At 53.1% G+C, this 19650-nt stretch overlaps 1 protein-coding gene across 2 annotated transcripts; it reads left to right on the top strand.

Annotated features, from left to right (window-relative positions):
- Window positions 1–142: 142 nt before the first annotated feature.
- Window positions 143–14806, top strand: G6PD (glucose-6-phosphate dehydrogenase). Of its 2 annotated transcripts, none has more exons than XM_054578186.1 (13): window positions 143–273; window positions 1198–1325; window positions 9408–9445; window positions 9537–9645; window positions 10857–11074; window positions 11817–11975; window positions 12079–12204; window positions 12570–12663; window positions 12943–13129; window positions 13401–13636; window positions 13710–13786; window positions 13915–14007; window positions 14097–14806. In XM_054578186.1, exons 2-13 carry the CDS (start codon window positions 1206–1208, stop codon window positions 14185–14187), a joined length of 1548 nt encoding a protein of 515 aa, XP_054434161.1. In that variant the 5' UTR covers window positions 143–273; window positions 1198–1205; the 3' UTR covers window positions 14188–14806. The 2 variants fall into 2 exon arrangements, with proteins under 2 accessions (XP_054434161.1, XP_054434160.1); XM_054578185.1 differs by lacking the exon at window positions 143–273 and adding an exon at window positions 441–612.
- Window positions 14807–19650: the final 4844 nt, after the last annotated feature.

Raw genomic sequence — 19650 nt, 5'->3', positions numbered from 1 at the left:
TGCCCCGCCCCTGCCAGAGGAGGAGCCACAACGAGGCAATTTAATAGGATTGGTTTGACCCCAGCCAGCGACCGGTCCAGACGTGGGCGCGGGGCTATGCCTCGAACTTGGTCCAGGAGGCGGGGCCACGCAGCCGGCGGATGTGGAGCCCTTTGCCAGGGCGCAGGGCCGCTGGGGGTGGGGGAGAAATCTGGGTTGTAAGGGTGGGGACTATCCTGCGATGGATACGTGAGCAACCCGCGCGGAGCTGCACGAGGATCTGCTAGGCGTAGGGTACGCGGCACGGCACAGCACAGCGACGCGGCAAAGCGGCCGGCGCTGGTGCCCAAGGGGCGGGGCGGGGCGGGGCGGGGCGGGGCGGGCCAGGCCAGGCCAGGCCAAGGCAGGGGGCCTCGCGCCGGGGACCAGCCTGGGATGCGCGCGCACCTGCCCGCGCCCCGCCCTCTCAAGGGAGGGACCCTTGGAGGCCACGCCCGCGCGCCTCGTCTGAGGCGGTCAGCTCAGACCAGGCGCCCGCCCCCGCTGGTTAAATGGACCGGCGGGTCTCAACCCCCGGAAACAGGCAGGAACTCCAGGGCTGTGAGCGCGACGGGCGGCGGCGGCAAGGCGCAGGTAACGAGGTGGTGGGTGTCACCCCGGCGGACGGGTGTCCCGCGCCGCGAGGCCCTTCAGTGTGCCATGCTTGGGAGCAGGGCAAAATCAAAGGGTCTTATCCCATCCCATTGTCCCCATTGGACCCCTGAGGAGACTGAGACCCTGAGACGGGCGGTGATGTACCCAGGTTTCCCAGCTTGGCAGGAGGGCTGGAGCTGCAGGGTCTAACATGCTCCAGCTCTTTGTGGACTTTCCATCTGATTTCCAGAGTGATGTGAACCTAGACAGGTCGTGCGATAATCCAGCAGGATTTTACTCAGTCTCCCCAGAACTGAGGCTTTAGTTGGAATCCACTGGTGCTTTGGGTAATTTTATAACGTACGCTGTAAAAGAAGGCTGCCGGGGAGTATGGCCAGAGCCCAGAGCCAAAACTTTCTAACCCCTAACCATCCTGCCGCTGCCCCTACCCCCACCATTCATAGCAAGTGGCTTTAATAATCAGACCTCAGCTGGGTGAGAGCCCAAAAGACCTCTCAAGAAAGGTGCCAACTTCTCAATGCTCTTCTGTTCTCCTGCCTTGTTAACAAGCCTTTCTTTCACCAGAGAGCATCATGGCAGAGCAGGTGGCCCTGAGCCGGACCCAGGTGTGCGGGATCCTGCGGGAAGAGCTGTACCAGGGTGAGGCCTTCCATCAGTCCGAAACATATGTCTTCATCATCATGGGTGCATCGGTGAGTCTTCCCCAGGCTCTGCATCTTAAAATCCAAACTTAGAGTGTGACGTCCCTTAAGGTCCCTTCCTGTTGGGTGCCTGATCTTTCCCAACTGATTGTCATAGGGCCACTTGGCCTCTGCTTAGTTGAGCTTTCCCTCTTGCTGCTGCCTGTGTGCCACTATCACCCCAGCACCACCTGGTACACACTCACTTCAGGGCATTTCTGAAATCTATGCATAGCCGTTGACTATAGACCTGAGTGTAGAGCTGGGGGGGAGGTGCTTAGGGACTGTCTGATTGGACCTCCTCCTCCCTGGGGAAAACGGTGATGCGAACAGGAGAGGCTATTCATTGTGTCTATCTTTTTCAAACCTGTTTGTGACTTGACAATTGTCACACAGTCAGTTAGTTGCAGGGGCAGGATCTGAGGCTCAATCTCTACCTTGTCTCTCTCTACCACGTCAAGGTCCCTGGGGACAAACATTCAGCTTTTGTTTGAACACTATCTCTTTGCCCCAACTTCCAAGGCCTGCTGAGTAGCTGTGACCCGCCCCATTTCCTAGCCAGTGGCACTGCCATTTTGCTCTGATAGGAAAAGCTGTGACCCCCACACTAATGCCCCCACCCAGTGTGAAGTGTAGAAAAGAAATCTGGGTGGCAAGATGTGTACAGGGCTTCATCTCAAAGGAAAAGCAGCCTCTTCATTTTAACCCTGGACATAACCAAGAATCTGCTGAGCATCACAGGACCATTTTTGCCTGTAACTTATTGTATAAGCTAGAGCAAGAATTCTACCAGAACTAGTTAGATCTTGACAGAGTAGGCATTGTCTCTCTGTACCTTTCATGCCACAGTGCCCTCAGTCTAGAGGACCTTGGTTCTTTGTTCATGCATCATAACGTACGGCTGCCCTTTGCAGAGCCTATTCCCTGCCAAGTTTGAGATTCTAATCAGAATTGAAAAAGGAGAGCCAGAATGCAGGGTGGGAGGCAGAGGAGGGAAGAAGGGCTCTGCCCGTGGGAGGGAAAGGAGGTCCTCTGACTTCCCATGAGCCCAAGTCTGGGGAGTAAATAGGAGGAGCACACAGGGGAAGCCTTGGCCTCTACCCCGGCCCCAGCCTGGTCCCCTTAAAGGAGCTATACCCGTGTTGGACGCCAACCTTAACACCTAGGACTCTGACCATTAGGCCCTTTTTCTAAGAAGTAGTTTGGAGGAGAAAGCAACTCGGGATTATTTCTCCTCCTTCCCTCATCTCCATACCAGCCTATCACAGGATGCTCCAAAAGAGCATCCCAGACCACAATAAATGGCTTACAACTCCAGGCCCTCAACTCTTAGACACGTCATTGAAAGCATCCAGGCTTGCTGTGTAACTTCGGGCAAGTGTCTTTCCTTCTCTGAACCTGTGTTTCCAAATAGCAAATGAGGGCTTTGAAGCAAGTCTCAGGGTGCTCAGCCTCTGCCAAGCTGATTCTGTGACTCCTTACTGACTTCACCTGTGGCTAGCTTGGGGTTGGGCAACTTTGTTTTTTTGTAATCAGTAGGGTTCCCCTTTGCTCTCCTCTGCTCTGGGAGTGATAAACAGAGGCTTCTAGAGCAGAAGTGGGAAGTGCCACTCCAGCAGGGGGGAATGGGAAAAGACAAGGTGTCCTCCAAAGAAGAGCCTTCTTGTTTGTTTCTCCATCCTCCTATTCAAGGGGGCTAGAACGGGGTGGGCTGGCCTCCCACACGCAGGTAGCACCTAGAACAGCTCCCAGAATCCGACCTCCCATGTCTGCTCCTTCCATGTAGAAGGTAGGCAGGGTGGTACTGTGGGAAACCAGTGAGTTTTCTGTTTATTCATCCAACAAACGGCAATCGAGTGCCTCCTCTGTCATGCAGAGGCACAGGCCCTGTCCTCCTCCTGGGACCTGTGTACTGAGGGATCACGACCCAAGGTGAGTTAGCAGCCCTGTAAGAATTCAGAGTGGCACATGTGACAGAAGACACAAATAGGCCCTTGTGTCCCCAGCCTCATCCCTCAGCACACGGATCTCATGGGGAGGGCCTTCAGAACGAGGCCTGCGGAGCCAGGGCTGGGAGCACACACAGAGCACACAGTGGCTGCTGGGTCCCCCAGGGCAGGCTGGACCCCTGTGGTCATCATCTCTTCCTTCCTCCTCCCTCGCCCGCTTACCCAACCCTTGCCCACATGCCCAACTTCCTTCCTGAGGGCATGATGGTGTTACCCAATGGGCTTAGAGCTGGTCTCTATTCCCTCTGCCATGTAGCCACTTACCCCCCGTCTCAAGATTCCCAACCCCAAGCAGGAAGAGAATGGAGGTACTTACTGTCCCAGTCCAGAAAGCTCTGGAATAAAAGAAACCAGCTTCTCCCTACAGACCAGCATGAGGTGAAGAACCTTGGGCCTGGCAGATCACTTCCCCATCTGACAGGACCTCAGCCAGACTGGAATGACTCTTCCAGGGGATGTGGAGAGGAATGGGGGTAAGAGAAAGAGATAGAACTGGGGGTCCACTTGGGCAGGATAGGCTTACTGAATGGTCCTCAGTGATCCCCTCATCTCTCTGGGCCACAAAGGCCATAGGCTCAATGCGTGCTCAGGACCCATCCCAGTGACGGGCCTATACAAGGAAGGGATGGCCCGGCAGCCCTGCCCCTCCCTTTCCTTGGGATGTTTCTGCACTGCCTTCCCCTTGGGCCGATAAGATTCTTGCTGTGTCATGATGATATTGGCAACCCCCCAAAGCCCTGGTGATTCATGAGCCCCAGGGTGGAGGAGGGAGGCCCTTTTGTTGGCTTTGCAGCCAAGCCTACCTCAGAGCCCCCAGTTCTCTCACCCATGGCAAGGAGCCATCTCTGCTCCACCCAGCACCCGGTCTCCACCCTGGGAGACCCAGCAGGCCCTTGACCTGAGTGACCCAAGGGCAGTGGGATGGCCCACCCCTGCAGGGCCTCCAGCTGGCAGCCAACCCCTGGAGAGCCCTGCCACACCTTCTGCTGTAAAACCCTCACAGACAGACAGCAGTGGTTTGGGCTTATAAGACAGGATACTGAAGTCAAACCTGAGCAACAACAAGCAGGTGGTAGCCCAGGTTCTTTTGCCCCAGCCAGGCCAGATACTGGTAGCTAGAGATCCCAATCAGGTCCTGCTTCTCCAGCTAAGTCACCATGTTCCCAAGCAGCTCCTCCCCAGCTATGATCCTTGAGCAAAATTGACGCATCCAGGGAAGCTTGACGTATCTCACCAAGAGCCCCTGTAATTGCTCCGCACCTACATATGGCGGGCTTAGATTCGGTCAATGTCTTCCCACATTCCTTGCAGAGGAGTCCAGCCCTGGCCAGCAGGGAGGGCAGCCCAAAGAGAGCAGCTCTCAGGCCACACACCAACCCCCCCCGCCCCCCCCCACCCCACCCCCCACAGCCCTGGGTCCCACATCACCTCTTCCGCAGGTGACTTAGAGACCAGCAGACCGCAGGTGACTTAGAGACCAGCAGACCGCTGGTTGCAGGGGCTGAGCTAAACAGAACAAGCAGGTTTATCGCTAATTAATCCCAAAGGCAACTGCGAGAACAAAGCTTGGGGTGTGGGGCACTGTGACTCAGCAGAAAGGGAACTAGTCCCCTGCCACCAATCTATTGCCTGTAGTCTATCCTGATTCCTCACAGCCTGCTGGAATTTGATGATAAGCAAGGCTTTCCTGCAATGAGGAAGGCTGAGAGAGGTTTGCAGGTTGCGTTTCTGATTGTTTCTCCTGGGGGCTAGTCCCCAGAAAGCCCTCTCTGGAACCAGCAGGGCCAACATGGAGCCAACATGACAGAAGCAGAGTCCCCATCCAGCCCCACCCATGGGAGAAGGCAGAGGTGGGCACTGACAATTGGCTATGAGTAGTACTGCTGCGAGGGCATTGGGCCCTGAGGGACGTGGAGGGGAAGCTCAGAGCCCAGACTGGGGGGTCAGAGCTGGACCTTGAAGGACCAGTGAGGGCAGCCATCTGATGGGGTGGTGGCAGTGCTTCACGTGGAAGGCAGCAGTCACAGTAGGGACCCACTCCAGGGCATTTGGGAGAGCAGTTGTGAGGAGTTGGCAGTCTTGGGCGGGGCACTGACACAGAATACCCCAGTTTGGGGACTGCCCATTTTGGAAATCTGGGGTTCTAGTGGAGCCTGGAGGTGGCCAGTAGACATGTTGCTCATAGGAGCTTCATGCTCAGCAAACTCTGGGCTAGAAGACACTTGGAGTTGTCCACATGCAGGTCCCTGCCTTAGCCCCGGGTAGAGGTCAGGTCACCCACGGAGATTGGAGGAGAAGCAAAGAACAGAGGAACATGAACATTCAAGACATGGGGCATCCCTGAGCTCCCACAGAGCCTGCAGTCTCAGAAATGGCCTTCCCCCACCCCCAGCCATAGTAAGTAGGGATTTCCCACCCAGGAGTACCCTCCCTCAGGCCTCCAGCGCCTTCCTAACTGCCTGTCTCCAGGGGGATTTAACCAGATCGGGATTGCTTTGGTTCCAGTGGTATGGCTTCTTTTTTTTCTGCCTGGGGTGAATTCAGATCCACTCCAGCCTAGCATGCTCCCCCCGCCCCAAATGGTTGGCACCGCTCAGTGGAGCGTGGATTGTGCCCAGGCCCATCCCGTGCTCCAGTTACAGAGCTGGTAGATGAAAGGGCTCCCTGCCCTGTTCTTCTCCAGGAGCCTGTGACCATCCTTACTACTTCCTCTTCCACCTGGAGGGGGAATTCCGATGTCAGCTTACAAAGATCAAAGCCTGTTGGAACAGCTACAGTGACTCAAGTGGAGCTTGGGAAAGAAAAACTTTGATTCTTTCTAGTGAGGCTGCAGTCAGATTTGTGGGATTCACCATATTGTTGCTCACAGTTGCTATGTGTCACACCCTTGCTTTTCCTCTGAAATTGGAAAATTTCACAAGTACACAAAGGCAACAGAAGAGCTCTGTGAACAACCACTATTCATCACCTAGCTCCCACAGGGTTCTGCTGTCTTGCTTTACCCTCCCCCTACCCTCTGCTCAATTCTTGTTTTCTTCAGTCTTGTTCTTTTTTTTTTAGGCAAGATTTCTACACGTTGAAATACGCAAATCTTAACTGTGCAATTGGTTACAAGTCTTTATCACTGGTGTAGGATGTTTCCATCTCCCCAGAAAATTCTCCAATGGCCTTCCCAGTCAATCCACTCCCTGCTCCAGGCAACCACTGATAAAATTTCTATCACAATACATTAGTTTTTACCTATTCTAGAGCTTCATTTAAGTAAACTCAGAGTAATTTGCCTCAGCATGTTTTTGAGATTTGCCTGTGTTGGGTGGGTGGATCACCAGTTCATTGCTTATTGTCAGCTGAGTAGTGTCCCATTGAATGAATATACAGCTTGTCCATCTACCTGTTGGTTGGTTTGAGCATTTGGGTTGTTTTCAGCTTGGGGATATTGTAAACTAAGGCTGCTATGAACATCCATGTACAAGCATTTGCTTTCCATCCTCTCCATGTTTTGATGTTGTCCATGTTTCTGAGTACAGCCCGTTCCAGGGGGTGTGAAGTGGTATCTCGTTGTGCTTTAATTTGCATTTTTCTGACAACTGATGATTTTGAACACTTTCTCAGGTATTTATTAGCCATTCATTTCTCTTCCTTGTGAAGTACTTGATCAAGTCTTTTACCATTTTTAATTGGATTGTTTTCTTAACTTTCTTGCAGGAATGGCTTATATATTCTGGATATAGCTAAATTTGGTGAATATTTTCTCCCAGTCTGTGGCTTGTCTATTCTCCTTCTTAATAGTGTCTGATGAACAGGAGTTTTTAATTTTGATGAAGCCTTAATTTATCAGTTCTTTCCGGTTATTGCTTTCTGTGTTCTAAGAAATCTTTGCTTACTCTCATCTATTGATTTATTTAATCTAGCAACCTTGCTACACTCTCATTAATTATAATAATTTGTCTGTAGCTTAGTTTGAGTTGGCTCTGTTTAAATAGACAGATTGTCATCTGTTGTACAAGTAACACCATTTTTTTTTGTGTCCTTTCTCGCCCTTACACCATTTTCATTCTCCCACCTTGCTGGGCTGGCTGGGGCCTCTAGTTGGTCATTGACTGAAGAGCCAATAAGACCCTGGCCAGGTAGCCCAGTTAGAGCATCATCCCAATACACCAAGGTTGTGGGCTCCACCCTCAGTCAGAGCACATACAAGAATGAACCAATGAATACATAAATAAATGGAACAACAAATTGATGTTTTCTTCTTTCCCCTCCCTCCCCCTTCCTCTCCCCCAGTTAGTAAATTAAAAAAAAACTTTAAGCCAATAGAAAGCACTCTTCTTCCTCCCAGTCGGGTTTTTTTTTTTTTTAAAGATTTTATTCATTTATTTCTAGAGAGAAGGGAAGGAAGGGAGAAAGAGAGGGAGAGAAACATTGATGTGTGAGACGTACATCCATCAGTTGCCTCTCACACGCCCCCAACCGGGGACCTGGCACCTGGCCCACAACCCAGGCATGTGCCCTGACTGGGAATGGAACCAATGACCTTTGGGTTCACAGGCCAGCACTCAGTCCACTGAGCCACACCAGCCAGGGCACTCCTGGTTGTTGAAAGGAGATTATCTCAACATTCTCCCAATATGTATGATGTTTGTGGGGTTTTTATAGCTATCCTTTATCAAGTTAAGGAAGGAAGTTCCCTTTTATTCCTCATTTGATAAGAGTTCTTATCATTGTAGATGTTGAATTCTCTAGAATACTTTATCTACATCTGGTGAGTTTAGCAAGGTTCCTATGTTTTTAAAAATCAATAGATAGGAGTAGACAAAAGTTCCTTATAGCTTTTTCATTTACTCTGTTAATGTAGTGAATTTCAGTGATCTTTTGCTTTTGAATATTAAGCCAACCTTTTGTTTCCAGGATTCCTCCTAATTTGGTTCCAACACATAACATTTATAACATTGCAGGATTGGATTTGCTGCTTTTTTTTTTTGCAGGATTTTGCATCTGCATTTGTGGACGTGAATGAGATGAGCCGAAGAGCTCCCATGTGCCTCTCTTCCAGGTCTCAGTACCAAGCGTCTGCAGGCCCCATAAAGTGGCTTAATGAGTGCTCCCCATTCTGTTTGCAATAGAGCTTGGCTCAGACTGGAGCTCTCTTTTCTTGGCATTGTGGTAGAACCTGTTGGTGAAGATTCCTGTGTCAGGGTCAGGGTTGGGTTGCCTTGGTGGGAAGATTTAATGGCCGCAGGCCTATTTCCTTAATGACCATTGCCCACTCGGGTCCCTCGCTCCATTTTGATAGATTGGATTTTTCAAGAAATTTGTCCATTTCATCTAAGTCGTCAAATGTGGAATAAGGTTGTTCATAAAGCCCTCTTCTGTGTTGCCTGACTGTAATTTTGTCCCATTGCCTTCCTAATTCTTGGTACCTTTTAAAAAGCCATCTTGCCAAAGAGTTGTCCGTGTTTTATTAGTCTTTTCAAATACCAGCTTTTGGCTGTTCATCTTTTGGTTTGTTTTCCATTTTATTAGTTTGTTTATTGTTTCCTACCTTGTAATTTTTTTTAGCTTAAAAAACCTACTGTTCTTTTTCTAACTTCTTAAATTGAATGCTTAGCTCATTAGTTTCAAGCCATTCTTTTTTGCTAACATAAGCATTTAAGGCTACATGTCACGAGTTTTGATATGTGCAACTTCTATTGCCATTTGGTTCTAGTGGATGGAGTTTTCGAGTTTCCTTCTTTAGCCCATGAGCTGTTTAGAAGTGGGCCTTTTAGTTTGAGTTTGGTTCCACTTTCTTACACTGAGACCAAGGATCATGGTGTGTGTGATTGCCGGGAGGCCAGGGGGTCGTGGTGCCCTCCTGGCCAGCACGAGGTCCATCCACGTCAGTGTGCCTCCTGCGATATACGGGGGCGCTGTTAGTACGGGGTCAGGGTAAAGGGCTAGCACAGGCTCCTCTTATTACATACAGGAGCGAGACAGGTATGCTTGTAGTTCAGTGGTGACCCTGAGTGAGTACCGGATCTCCAAGTGGGGAAATGATCTAGGTCATGTCTCCAGCTTCTCCTAACCATGCCTGTTCCCTCTGCTACAGGGCGACCTGGCCAAGAAGAAGATCTACCCCACCATCTGGTAAGCAACCCTCTCCACCGCCCCAGGGCCCCTTGCCCTCCTCACCTTCCCTGCACTCCCTGCCCTGGTCACAGCCATGCTCTGCCCTCAGGTGGCTGTTCCGGGATGGTCTTCTACCCGAAAACACCTTCGTCGTGGGTTATGCCCGCTCCCGCCTCACAGTGGCTGATATCCGCAAGCAGAGCGAGCCCTTCTTCAAAGTGAGTAACTTCCGGGTTCTCTGAAGGCGGTACCCCCCCCGCCATCCCATTCAAGTGTGTCCTTCCCTCCTCCCACTCTCGCTCTCTGTTCCTCCTCCCCCCAGGCCCTGCCCTTCTCTCCCTGTCCTGATAGAGGGGCAGGGCCATGTTAGGACAGTCACCTGGGGCCACTCATGCCCAGGTATTTCTCATCTTTGCCCTCTGCAAAACCACCCACACCACACTGCAAAACTGACATGGAAAACTCTGCCTACCTGCTCCTGCCACTCCCTTGAAAACAGGAAGGGTGCAGGGAGCCTGAGACCCCTCTTTCCCAGCTCCCCCTCATGTGGACTCACTGTACCCCAGGGCTAGGGGCTGAGAAAGCCTCTTTTAAAGAAAAATTTTAGCCCTGGCTGGTGTGGCTCAGTGGATTGAGCGCCGGCCTGAGAACCAAAGGGTTGCCGGTACGATTCCAAGTATAGGGCACATGCCTGGGTTGCAGGCCAGGTCCCCAGCAGGGGGCACACAAAATGAAACTGCACATTGATACTTCTCTCCCTCTCTTTCTCCCTCTCTTCCCCTCTCTAAAAATAAATAAATAAAATCTTTTAAAAATATATTTAAAAATAAAAAATAAGAGAATTTTTTTAAAGATTTTACTTATTTACTTTTTAGAGAGGCAAAGGGAGGGAGAAAGAGAGGGAGAGGTATCAATTGGTTGCCTCTCACATGCCCCCTACTGAGGACCTGGCCCACAACCCAGGCACATGCCCGGACTGGGAATCAAACCGGTGACCATTCGGTTCACAGACTGGCACTCAGTCTACTGAGCCACACCAGCTGAGGCTGGGAAAGCCTCTTTACTATGGAAATCCTACACATTTGGGTTTTTCTAACACACTGTGGTTTGGTATAATGATTTTAGAGAGAGATTTTCCTCCGGTATGTTTCTCCCAGGTCAAACTTTCCTGAAGTTTGACTTCTGTCTTGGAGCACGAGGTTCCCAGGGGTGATTGTGCCCATCCTGGGTCTGGCCTGGGGCTGCTAGGCCCCATCTCCTGTAGTGGCACATGCCACGTTGGCCTCCCCCTTGAGTGGGAAAAACTGAGAAAACTGACAAAATGGGGGTGAGCCCAGTACGGGGCTAGGATGGCTGACTTCCAAAGGAGCCTGCCCTGGCTGTGGGAAGGACAAAGAAGGACCGACATCCCTGTGTCCATGTTTCCCAGGCCGCCCCAGAGGAGAAGCCCAAGCTGGAAGAGTTCTTTTCCCGCAACTCCTACGTGGCTGGCCAGTATGATCACGCAGCCTCCTATGAGCACCTCAATAACCACGTGAACACCCTCTGCCAGGGATCAGCAGCCAACCGCCTCTTCTACCTGGCCTTGCCCCCCACTGTCTATGAGGCCGTCACCAAGAACATCCGAGAGATCTGCATGAGCCAAACGTAAGACTTTTCTTTTGCCCTTCCTTCCTTCCTGCCTGCCTGCCTCCTTTCTGTGCCCTGCCTTGGTCTGGCCGGCCCTGGCAGCTGTCCATAGCCTCTGGGGCAAACTGGTCTAGGGAATCTGAAAAAGAGGGATGCCCGTTTGTTCACTACGTGAATTAGCTCAAAGAATGGAATAGGTTGTAAATACAGTAGCTTTCTGACGTTCTTGCTGAAAATGCTGCTACACGTATTTACATTTTAAATCCTCGTGTAAAACCCTCACCTGTATTACCGGTATCACTAGAAACCCAACTGTTCCTGGAAGCAGCCCCAATAGCACCACAAGGTGGCAGTATGGCTCCATGAAACTGCCCATTGCTGCTTCTCTGGCTTTCTGGCATTTCCCAAGGTTCCCTTCGTGATCACGAGGTGGTGGTGTCGCTCCACAAGAATCCTGCTGCCTGGGCTTGGGCACTCCATTGTTTTCCCAAAGCTGAAACCATAATCTTTAACTTTGTCCTGGTTTTGAAAGCAGAATACCACGTTAACTCTCAGTGGGGACTAAAAAGATAGGGACGTTTTCCCATTTTAAAACCCACGGAGATAACTGTGCCCGTGATGTCTCCTTCTTCTGCTCCCCGACTTGCCCTGGAGCCACTCCTGTCCCTCCCCCCTGAGGAGAGGTTATTGGGGATGATGAGGTTGAAGCTCCTGCTCCCCAGTGAGGGTGTGGGAGTGACGCGACTCTGGGCTCCTGCAGAGGCTGGAACCGTGTCATTGTGGAGAAGCCCTTTGGGAGAGACCTGCAGAGCTCTGATCGGCTGTCCAACCACATCTCCTCCCTTTTCTGCGAGGACCAGATCTACCGCATCGACCACTACCTGGGCAAGGAGATGGTCCAGAACCTCATGGTGCTGAGGTACAGCTGGGCCGGACAGGGGGTGGGGGGAGTGGGAGGCCTAGCCTGCCCTGCCGCTGCCCTGTCAGATGCAGCACCAGCCTCTGCCCTGCCCCTCCTGCAGGTTTGCCAACAGGATCTTCGGTCCCATCTGGAACAGGGATAATGTCGCCTGTGTCATCCTCACCTTCAAGGAGCCCTTTGGTACTGAAGGTCGCGGGGGCTACTTTGATGAATTTGGGATTATCCGGTAAGAACCCATCTCCTCTTCCTAGGAGACCTGTATGGGCATGGGGCACAGTCCTGCCTCCCTGCAGGGTCACCCTCCCTGTTCTAGGGGACTCCTCCTTCCCGACCCCAAAGTTCAAATTCTGCAGCAGGAGTGTCTGATTAGTCAGTGGTAGCTATGAAGGGAAGGTCACCGTCTCCTTCCTTGCCTTGAGGAGACCTGGCAGACACTGAGGATCAGGAAGCAACCTGTTGCCCAAAAGTCCCACTGAAAGCTCCAGCCTCTAGAACCTGGCCAACAGGGAGGAGGCTAAGGTGGGCTCACTTCTCACACCTTTCTTCCAACCTGGAAGCCCATGACCTGAGTTGTGCCTGCTTTCCTGCCAGGGACGTGATGCAGAACCACCTGCTGCAGATGCTGTGTCTGGTGGCCATGGAGAAGCCGGCCTCCACTGACTCGGACGATGTCCGCGATGAGAAGGTGGGTAGAGCTCCACCCCTCTGGTCCTTGCTACCAGCCCTGAGCAACGGGTGCACTGGACTGGGAGTCAGAATCCCAAGATGTCATGTGGCAGGACTAATGGTGACTGCTGTGACCAAGGGCAGACCCATTGCCTCTTTAAGCCTCAGCTTCAGGAAAAAAATGAGGATGTTTCGGGGAGGCCTTTGGGTCATGTGACTCCTCATGGTCTGCCCCATGCATGGAGCTGCTCCACCTTTTTACCCAAGGGACCCCTCTCTTCCCCCACCTCTGTGCCAGGTCAAGGTGTTGAAATGTATCGCAGAGGCAGAGTTGAAAAACGTGGTCTTGGGCCAGTATGTGGGGAATCCCAACGGAGAGGGTGAGGCCACCAAAGGGTACCTGGATGACCCCACAGTGCCGCATGGGTCCACCACTGCCACCTTCGCGGCTGTTGTCCTCTATGTGGAGAACGAGAGGTGGGATGGTAAGTGATACCTCTGAGCCTGGCAGGCAGGCAGGCTGGCGAGCCCTCGTGGAGCTCTTCTGCATGGGGTCCGACCCGCTCAGGGGCAGCAACCAGCCCACGTGAGACACTGGAAGGAAGAGGGCCAGTAGGGTGGGACCTTGCCACACACGTGCATGCATACACCTTCACTCACACACTCCCTCGCTCGCACCCTCACACGCATGCAGCATGTGGCCTGGTCTGCTAGCAGAGCCTGTTCTGAGGCCAACCTCGCCCCCCCCCCCCGCAGGGGTACCCTTCATCCTGCGCTGTGGCAAAGCTCTGAACGAGCGCAAGGCTGAGGTGCGTTTGCAGTTCCGCGATGTGGCTGGAGACATCTTCCAACAGCAGTGCAAGCGCAACGAGCTGGTGATCCGTGTGCAGCCCAACGAGGCCGTGTACACCAAGATGATGACCAAGAAGCCTGGCATGTTCTTTAACCCCGAGGAGTCAGAGCTGGACCTGACCTATGGTAACAGATACAAGGTGGGTACCCAGCCTGGAGTGGGGCCGGGGGCTCTGGGTGCACAGGTAGCCTCAGGGACACCCTCTCTTGCAGAACGTGAAGCTCCCTGATGCATATGAGCGCCTCATCCTGGATGTCTTCTGTGGGAGCCAGATGCACTTTGTGCGCAGGTGAGGAGGGGACCCATGCCATGTGCAACAGGGGCTAGGCTGGACTCCAGGCAGTGGGGGTGGCCCCTCCCTTCCCCTTCTCCCTCCACGTCCCCACATCCCGCCAAAGATGTAGTGTGTCCCCTCAGTGACGAGCTCCGGGAGGCCTGGCGGATCTTCACACCGCTGCTGCACAAGATCGAACATGAGAAGCCCCAGCCCATCCCCTACGTTTATGGCAGGTGAGGGGGTGGGCAGGGCAGGAGGGATGGGGTGGAGGACATGGGCTGGGGGCTCCCTCATGTCTCTCCTCTGCCTGTCTCTCTCTCAGCCGAGGCCCAGCGGAAGCAGATGAGCTAATGAAGAGAGTGGGTTTCCAGTACGAGGGTACCTACAAGTGGGTGAACCCTCACAAGCTCTAAGCACCAGGCCCTTCCCCACCGCCTGTCTGTCTCCGCCTTCCCCACCTCCCCACTGCCTGACCCCACATCATGAGGACTTTGGGACCATAGGCCTCAACCTCACATTCCTGGCCCCGGCCACAGCTACATTCCTCAACCACCGACACTCGACACTCACACTGTGATCATCCCCGGCCACCGCTGGCCCTGCCTGAGACAGCCTCTGTCTACGGGACTGAGCCCCAGTGGAGGGAAGAAAAAGAGGGGCCCTTCCATTTGTCCTAGGCTCCAGCCTGGGACAGGAGTTAGGGATGAGGTGGAGGATCAGTGGGACAGTGGCCGACCCACACCCCCACTGGCTATGGGCAAGCTCCTCAGAACCTGGGGAAAGGGGGCAAATGTGTCCACACCAGCCTCAGGGCCACTCTACATTCCTGATCTCCTGCTGGAGGGAACTTCCATGCTGCCCAGCAATCCCCCATGTCTTGGGCCCCCTGAACGTCCCTCTGCCCCACCAGGCCAACTCTGCACTCCATGACTCACCCCACCCATGGGTCCCCCCGCTTGCTACTAGAAAAGCAGAAGCAGCAGGTGGGATGCCCCACCTCAGCCCCCACCATTAAATGCACTGACAGACCCACCTGTCCCCTGGTGGTTTTCTTCCTGCCTCCTGTGACCATGAAGGAGGGTGCCTGCACCTGAGGCCAGCCTGCCTGGCAGAGGGGCCTCTGGCCACCTGCCTTTCTCGTGACCTCTCTCTCTCCCCCTCCCTGTCATCCACTTGCTGCTACTGGCTAGGCCAGGACCTGGATGTCCTTCACCCCGACCCTGTGTCCTGTCGTGACCCAGTCCTGCATCGCAGTGCCTCCGGAGCCCCCCTCACCTCTCTGCCTTCATTCTGCTCCTCTCCACAGGATACAAGGATAGACCAAGTTACTTTCACTTTCTGCCCGCATGCTTCACTAAGCACGCTGCCCACATGGATCGCCGCCCTGGCAGTGTTCCTGCCCCAGCCAGGTCACTTCAGGGAATCACTGAGGGCTGTTTGCACACATTGCCATCCCATGGAAGTGAGAAGTATTTAGGAAGGCAAGGCAACAGGATTTTGTGACTAACATCAGATGCTAAGCGGGAGAGGATAGATTAGGGAGGTACCACAGCCTGGCCACTCTGAAGCAAATGGCTGGGGTCCTGAGGTCATGGAGTCTCTGCTTGTATTTGTCCCCCAGAGCCACCGTAACAAAACAGCATTCCCTGGGGGGCTTAAGGCAACTTATTTGTCCTTTCACAGTTCTGGAGGCCAGATGTTTGAAATCAAGGAACGGGCAGGCTGCAGTGCTTCCAAGGCTTTAGGAGGGGCCGTCCTTGTCTCTTCTAGTTTCTGGTGTAGCTGGGGGTTCTTGGCTTGCAGGCGCATCGGTGTCTGCCTTCATCTTCATGCAGCCCTCCCCCTGTATCTGTCTCTGTTTTCTGTTGTTGCCTCCTTACATGGCCTTTCGTTTGTGCTTGGGGTGGGTCAGTTGCGGGGGGGGGGGGGGGGAGGGAGTTATATAGAGAGGAAGATATATTCTCTTTTTTTAAATCTTCACCTGAGGTTATGTTTATTGATTTGAGAGAGAGAAACAGTGATGTGAGAGAAAAATATCTATTGGTTGCCTCCCTATGCACCCCAACTGGGGATTGAACCTGCAACCTAGGAATGTGCCCTGACCAGGAGTCGAACCCACCACCTTTTGGTGTATGGGATGATGCTCCAGCCTACTGAGCAACCTGTCTAGGGCCGTCTTCCTGTTTTCTTTTAAGGAAATCATGTTTGATCATGGGCCCTTCACATTCCAGTGTGACCTCAGCCTAACTTACCTTGATTACCTCTGCAAACACCCTATTTTCAAATAAGGCCCCATTCTAAAGTTCTATGTAGACATGAATTTGAAGCGGGGGGAGACTGTTCAACCCCATATACTCCCAATAAAGGCTGTACCCTTCAGCATCTGTCCCTCCTCCCTGGTGCTCAGCTCAGCTCAGCTGAGCACCAGGGAGGATGGCGGCCACGGGCACTGGCGCCTGCATTCATGGGCCCGGGTTCTGTTAGATGCAGCCAACCAGCAAGAAAATGAACAGATAAAATAATCAGGTGGTGAGTGGTACATTTTCTGAGGGAACAAACCAGTAACCAAGGAAATGGCCAGGGGAGGAAAGCTCCATTCCCAGAGGGGTGAGAGCATGCACTGGAGCCGTGCAGCTGGTAGGGCTCCGTGTTAGAGAACTGTGACCTCAGGCTGTGAGCGAGAGCTCGGCCACCACGGCCCCTCCCTCCAACTTGGCCTGTGGTCCCTTTGTCCCTCACCCCTGCTTGAGAAGGCAATTGCCCAGGGCTTTTCCCTCCAACCATGCTTGGCCTGCCATTGAAAGTCAGCTGTTCTTAGTCCTGCACAGTCCCCCTGGGCTGGGGTGGCAACAGTTGGAAACCCAGTACAGTTTGACAGGTGGAGCAGCAGGCAGGAGGGATGGATGAGCCAAGGGTCCTGCCCGGGCCTCTGCAGAAACAGCCCATAGAAGAGATGAAGGAATTCAAATTGGGGGTTAGCCTGTTGCCATGCCATTAGCTAGGATGGTGCATCCCCCCTCACACACACAAGCATACACACCCCATGTACAAACTGCATCGCCAGACACCGTTCCTGCTCCCCCCATCTACTGTAGCCAGGGGAGGTGGCCCTCCAGGGTGTTGGAGGAGGGAGGTCAAATTCACCTGGACCCCACTGAGTAGGGAAAGGAGATTTATGGGAAAGGACCAAGTCACGAACCCTTGAGTAAAATGACTTTCCAAGACTGAATGTGGACGTCATGGTCCCTTCTAACCCAGGTCCGCACCGGGCACCTGAGAAGGCTCCATGTGGACAGGCTTTGGCTGGGGGACTGTGGCCTTGGTCCTCACTGCTGTGGTCTGGAGAAGGGGCAGCGGGGCCAGCCTCGGGACCCAGGCTCCCTGTAACACTTTGGCTCCAGGGGGCTACAGAGAGACTTACCCTTGACTCTTGAGGTGCAACCACATGGCTACCATGGGGACAGGCGAGGGTTTGCAAAAGGCCCAGGAAGACACAGCAACGGATCCCCAGGTGGGCGACCTGAATGGTACAGAGCCAGTCGAGGGAGCAGCCACACCTTCCCCCTGCTTACCACTGGAGGGCGCCATCCCCTTGCCTGATCCCACAGGGGTCTTCATGCTCAGAGCCCTTTCAAAGAGCTCCCCTTCCAACCCAGCACAGAAATTTACAGGTTGGGGGGGACCTAGCAGAGCTGTGTGCTGGGTGTAATCCTCCCAGATCTCCCGGTCCCCTGGGAAACCTGCTGGCACGGCATCACCAAGGGGAACACTCCCAAAAGTGTGGGAGGATCCAGATAGGGGCGGCAGGAGCCTGAGGTGGAGGAGGCACCCAACTCCTCCCGGGCCCCAGCATATGATGACCATGTGTGAGCAGGAAGGAAGGACAATAGGAACCTCTCCGTCTGATTCTGCTCCGAGCGTCTCCACTGTGACAGAGACATGAGGGCCCAAGAGAGGGCAATCAACTGGCACTTGAGATGTGAGTGTTACACTGAAGCATAGATGTGAGGACCCTGGTGAGGATACTCAACTGTCACCTGACCTCTGGGTGCCTATGAGGGAGAAAGAGGTGAAAGCCCTGGTGAGGACTGTCCTCTCATTTCAGCTCTAGGAGCCTGCAATGGGGAAGAAGCATGAGGCCCCAGTTTCAGAAATTCAGCTGTTACCTCCAGTCTGGGTACCTACAATGAGACACATGCATGAGGGACCGGTGAAGACAGTCATTCAACTGTCACCTCATCTCTGGGTGAATACATTCTGACACAGAGCTCAGGGCCTCACTGAATTGAGTCAAATGTCACCTCAGCTCTGGAGCCCTACAATGGGAAACAGATGACAGGCCTGGTGAGGAGGCATCTGTCACCCAGTGTGCTTACACTGGGGCAGATCCAACAGGTCTCAGATGAGGAAAAACACCTGTCACCTGCGCTCTGGGTGGCAACATTAATGCTGAGGTATAAAGGTTTTCAACTGGCACCAAATCTCTACAATGGGACAAAGCAGGAGGGCCATGCGAGGACAGCCAACAGTTCCCTCAGCTCTAGTGCCTACACTGGGGTAGAGGCATTGGGTCCAGGTTTTAGCATTCAACTAACATTTAACTTCTGGATGCCTAGACTAAGGTGAGGTTTAATGGCCCAAGAGTGGACAGCCACCTTTCACAGCGCTTTTTTTCAAAAAGATTTTATTTATTTTTAGGCAGATGGGAAGGGAAGAAATGAGGGGTTACCGTGTCCCACACAGAGTCCCCCCGGGGGGGGGCTGCAGATGGAGAAAAATAAAATAAGTCTTTCCAGACACTTCTCGGTCTGCCAGGGAAGGAGGGCGGTGATTCCCTCTAGTGGAGAATGCCCTGACCCCTCTCTTTAAGTGGCTTTTATTGAGAACAATATGCACAGGGGTATACAGCAAAGCTCATCAATCAATGTCAAAAGGCTCTGATTGAAGGAACTCAGAGATTTGCCTCAGGTCAGGGTCTGGTAGACAGGGTAGCTCCCACTCAGCCCTGAAACCTGGGAAACTGATCGCATTCTGTGCTCAACCCCAAACATCAGTACTTATTAACTCGAGGGCATTCTTAGCAAAGTAAATTTCATAGGATTTAATGCATTCCTTTTCCAGGCCTAATTGTTCCCAGGAACTGCCTGATCCAGTTTAGGGCTGTACCTCCCTCTAGCATTGTTTCACTGACCCGGTCAGGCGGCGGGCAGAGCAGCCAAGGGATAAGGAGCCTTCTTTCAGGTAGAGTGAGGACTCTGGCCATGACAAAGCCGAGGGGGGAGGGTCTCCGTGTCCCCCAAGTCCTTCCCTGATGGCCCCCGTGCAACTGTGCCTGTCTTAGGTTGCTCCTCAAGGGGTCTTACTCGTCATTGTTCAGCCATCCTCTGGGGCCAAGCAGGGTGATGTGAGGGAGGCAGAGGCTGCCCCCCTGCCAGAGGGACAGGTTTTGTCTCCTCAGTGGCCTATTTTCCCAAGGCCTCCTTGCTCAGCTCCTGCCTTGGGGCCTTTTCACCTGTCGGCGAGGATACAGTCCCTGAAACCAGGCAGGGCAGTTCCCAACAAAGAAAAGAGGGAGAGAAGCATTGATATGTGAGAGATGCGTCAACTGGCTGCCTCTCACATGCCCCCAACCAGGGACCTGGCCCGCAAACCAGGCATGTGCCCTGACTGGGAATCAAACCAGGGACCCTTTGGTTCACAGGCTGGTGCTTAATCCACTGAACCACACCAGCCAGGGTGAGTGGTGTTGTCTTTTTTTAAATTGATTTTAGAGAGAGGAAGGGGAAGAGAAAGAGAAAAACATCAATTTGTTGTTCCACTTATTGATTCATTGGTTGCTTCTTGTATATGCCCTGACCGTGGATCGAACCCACAAC

This window comes from Pteronotus mesoamericanus, unplaced genomic scaffold (assembly GCF_021234165.1).
Source record: "Pteronotus mesoamericanus isolate MK-2021 breed Mesoamerican mustached bat unplaced genomic scaffold, CSHL_Meso_final contig_493, whole genome shotgun sequence".
In the NCBI taxonomy this organism is placed as follows: domain Eukaryota; kingdom Metazoa; phylum Chordata; class Mammalia; order Chiroptera; family Mormoopidae; genus Pteronotus; species Pteronotus mesoamericanus.
Note: the sequence above shows the minus strand (reverse complement) of the source record. Positions and strands in the feature narration are given on the sequence as shown.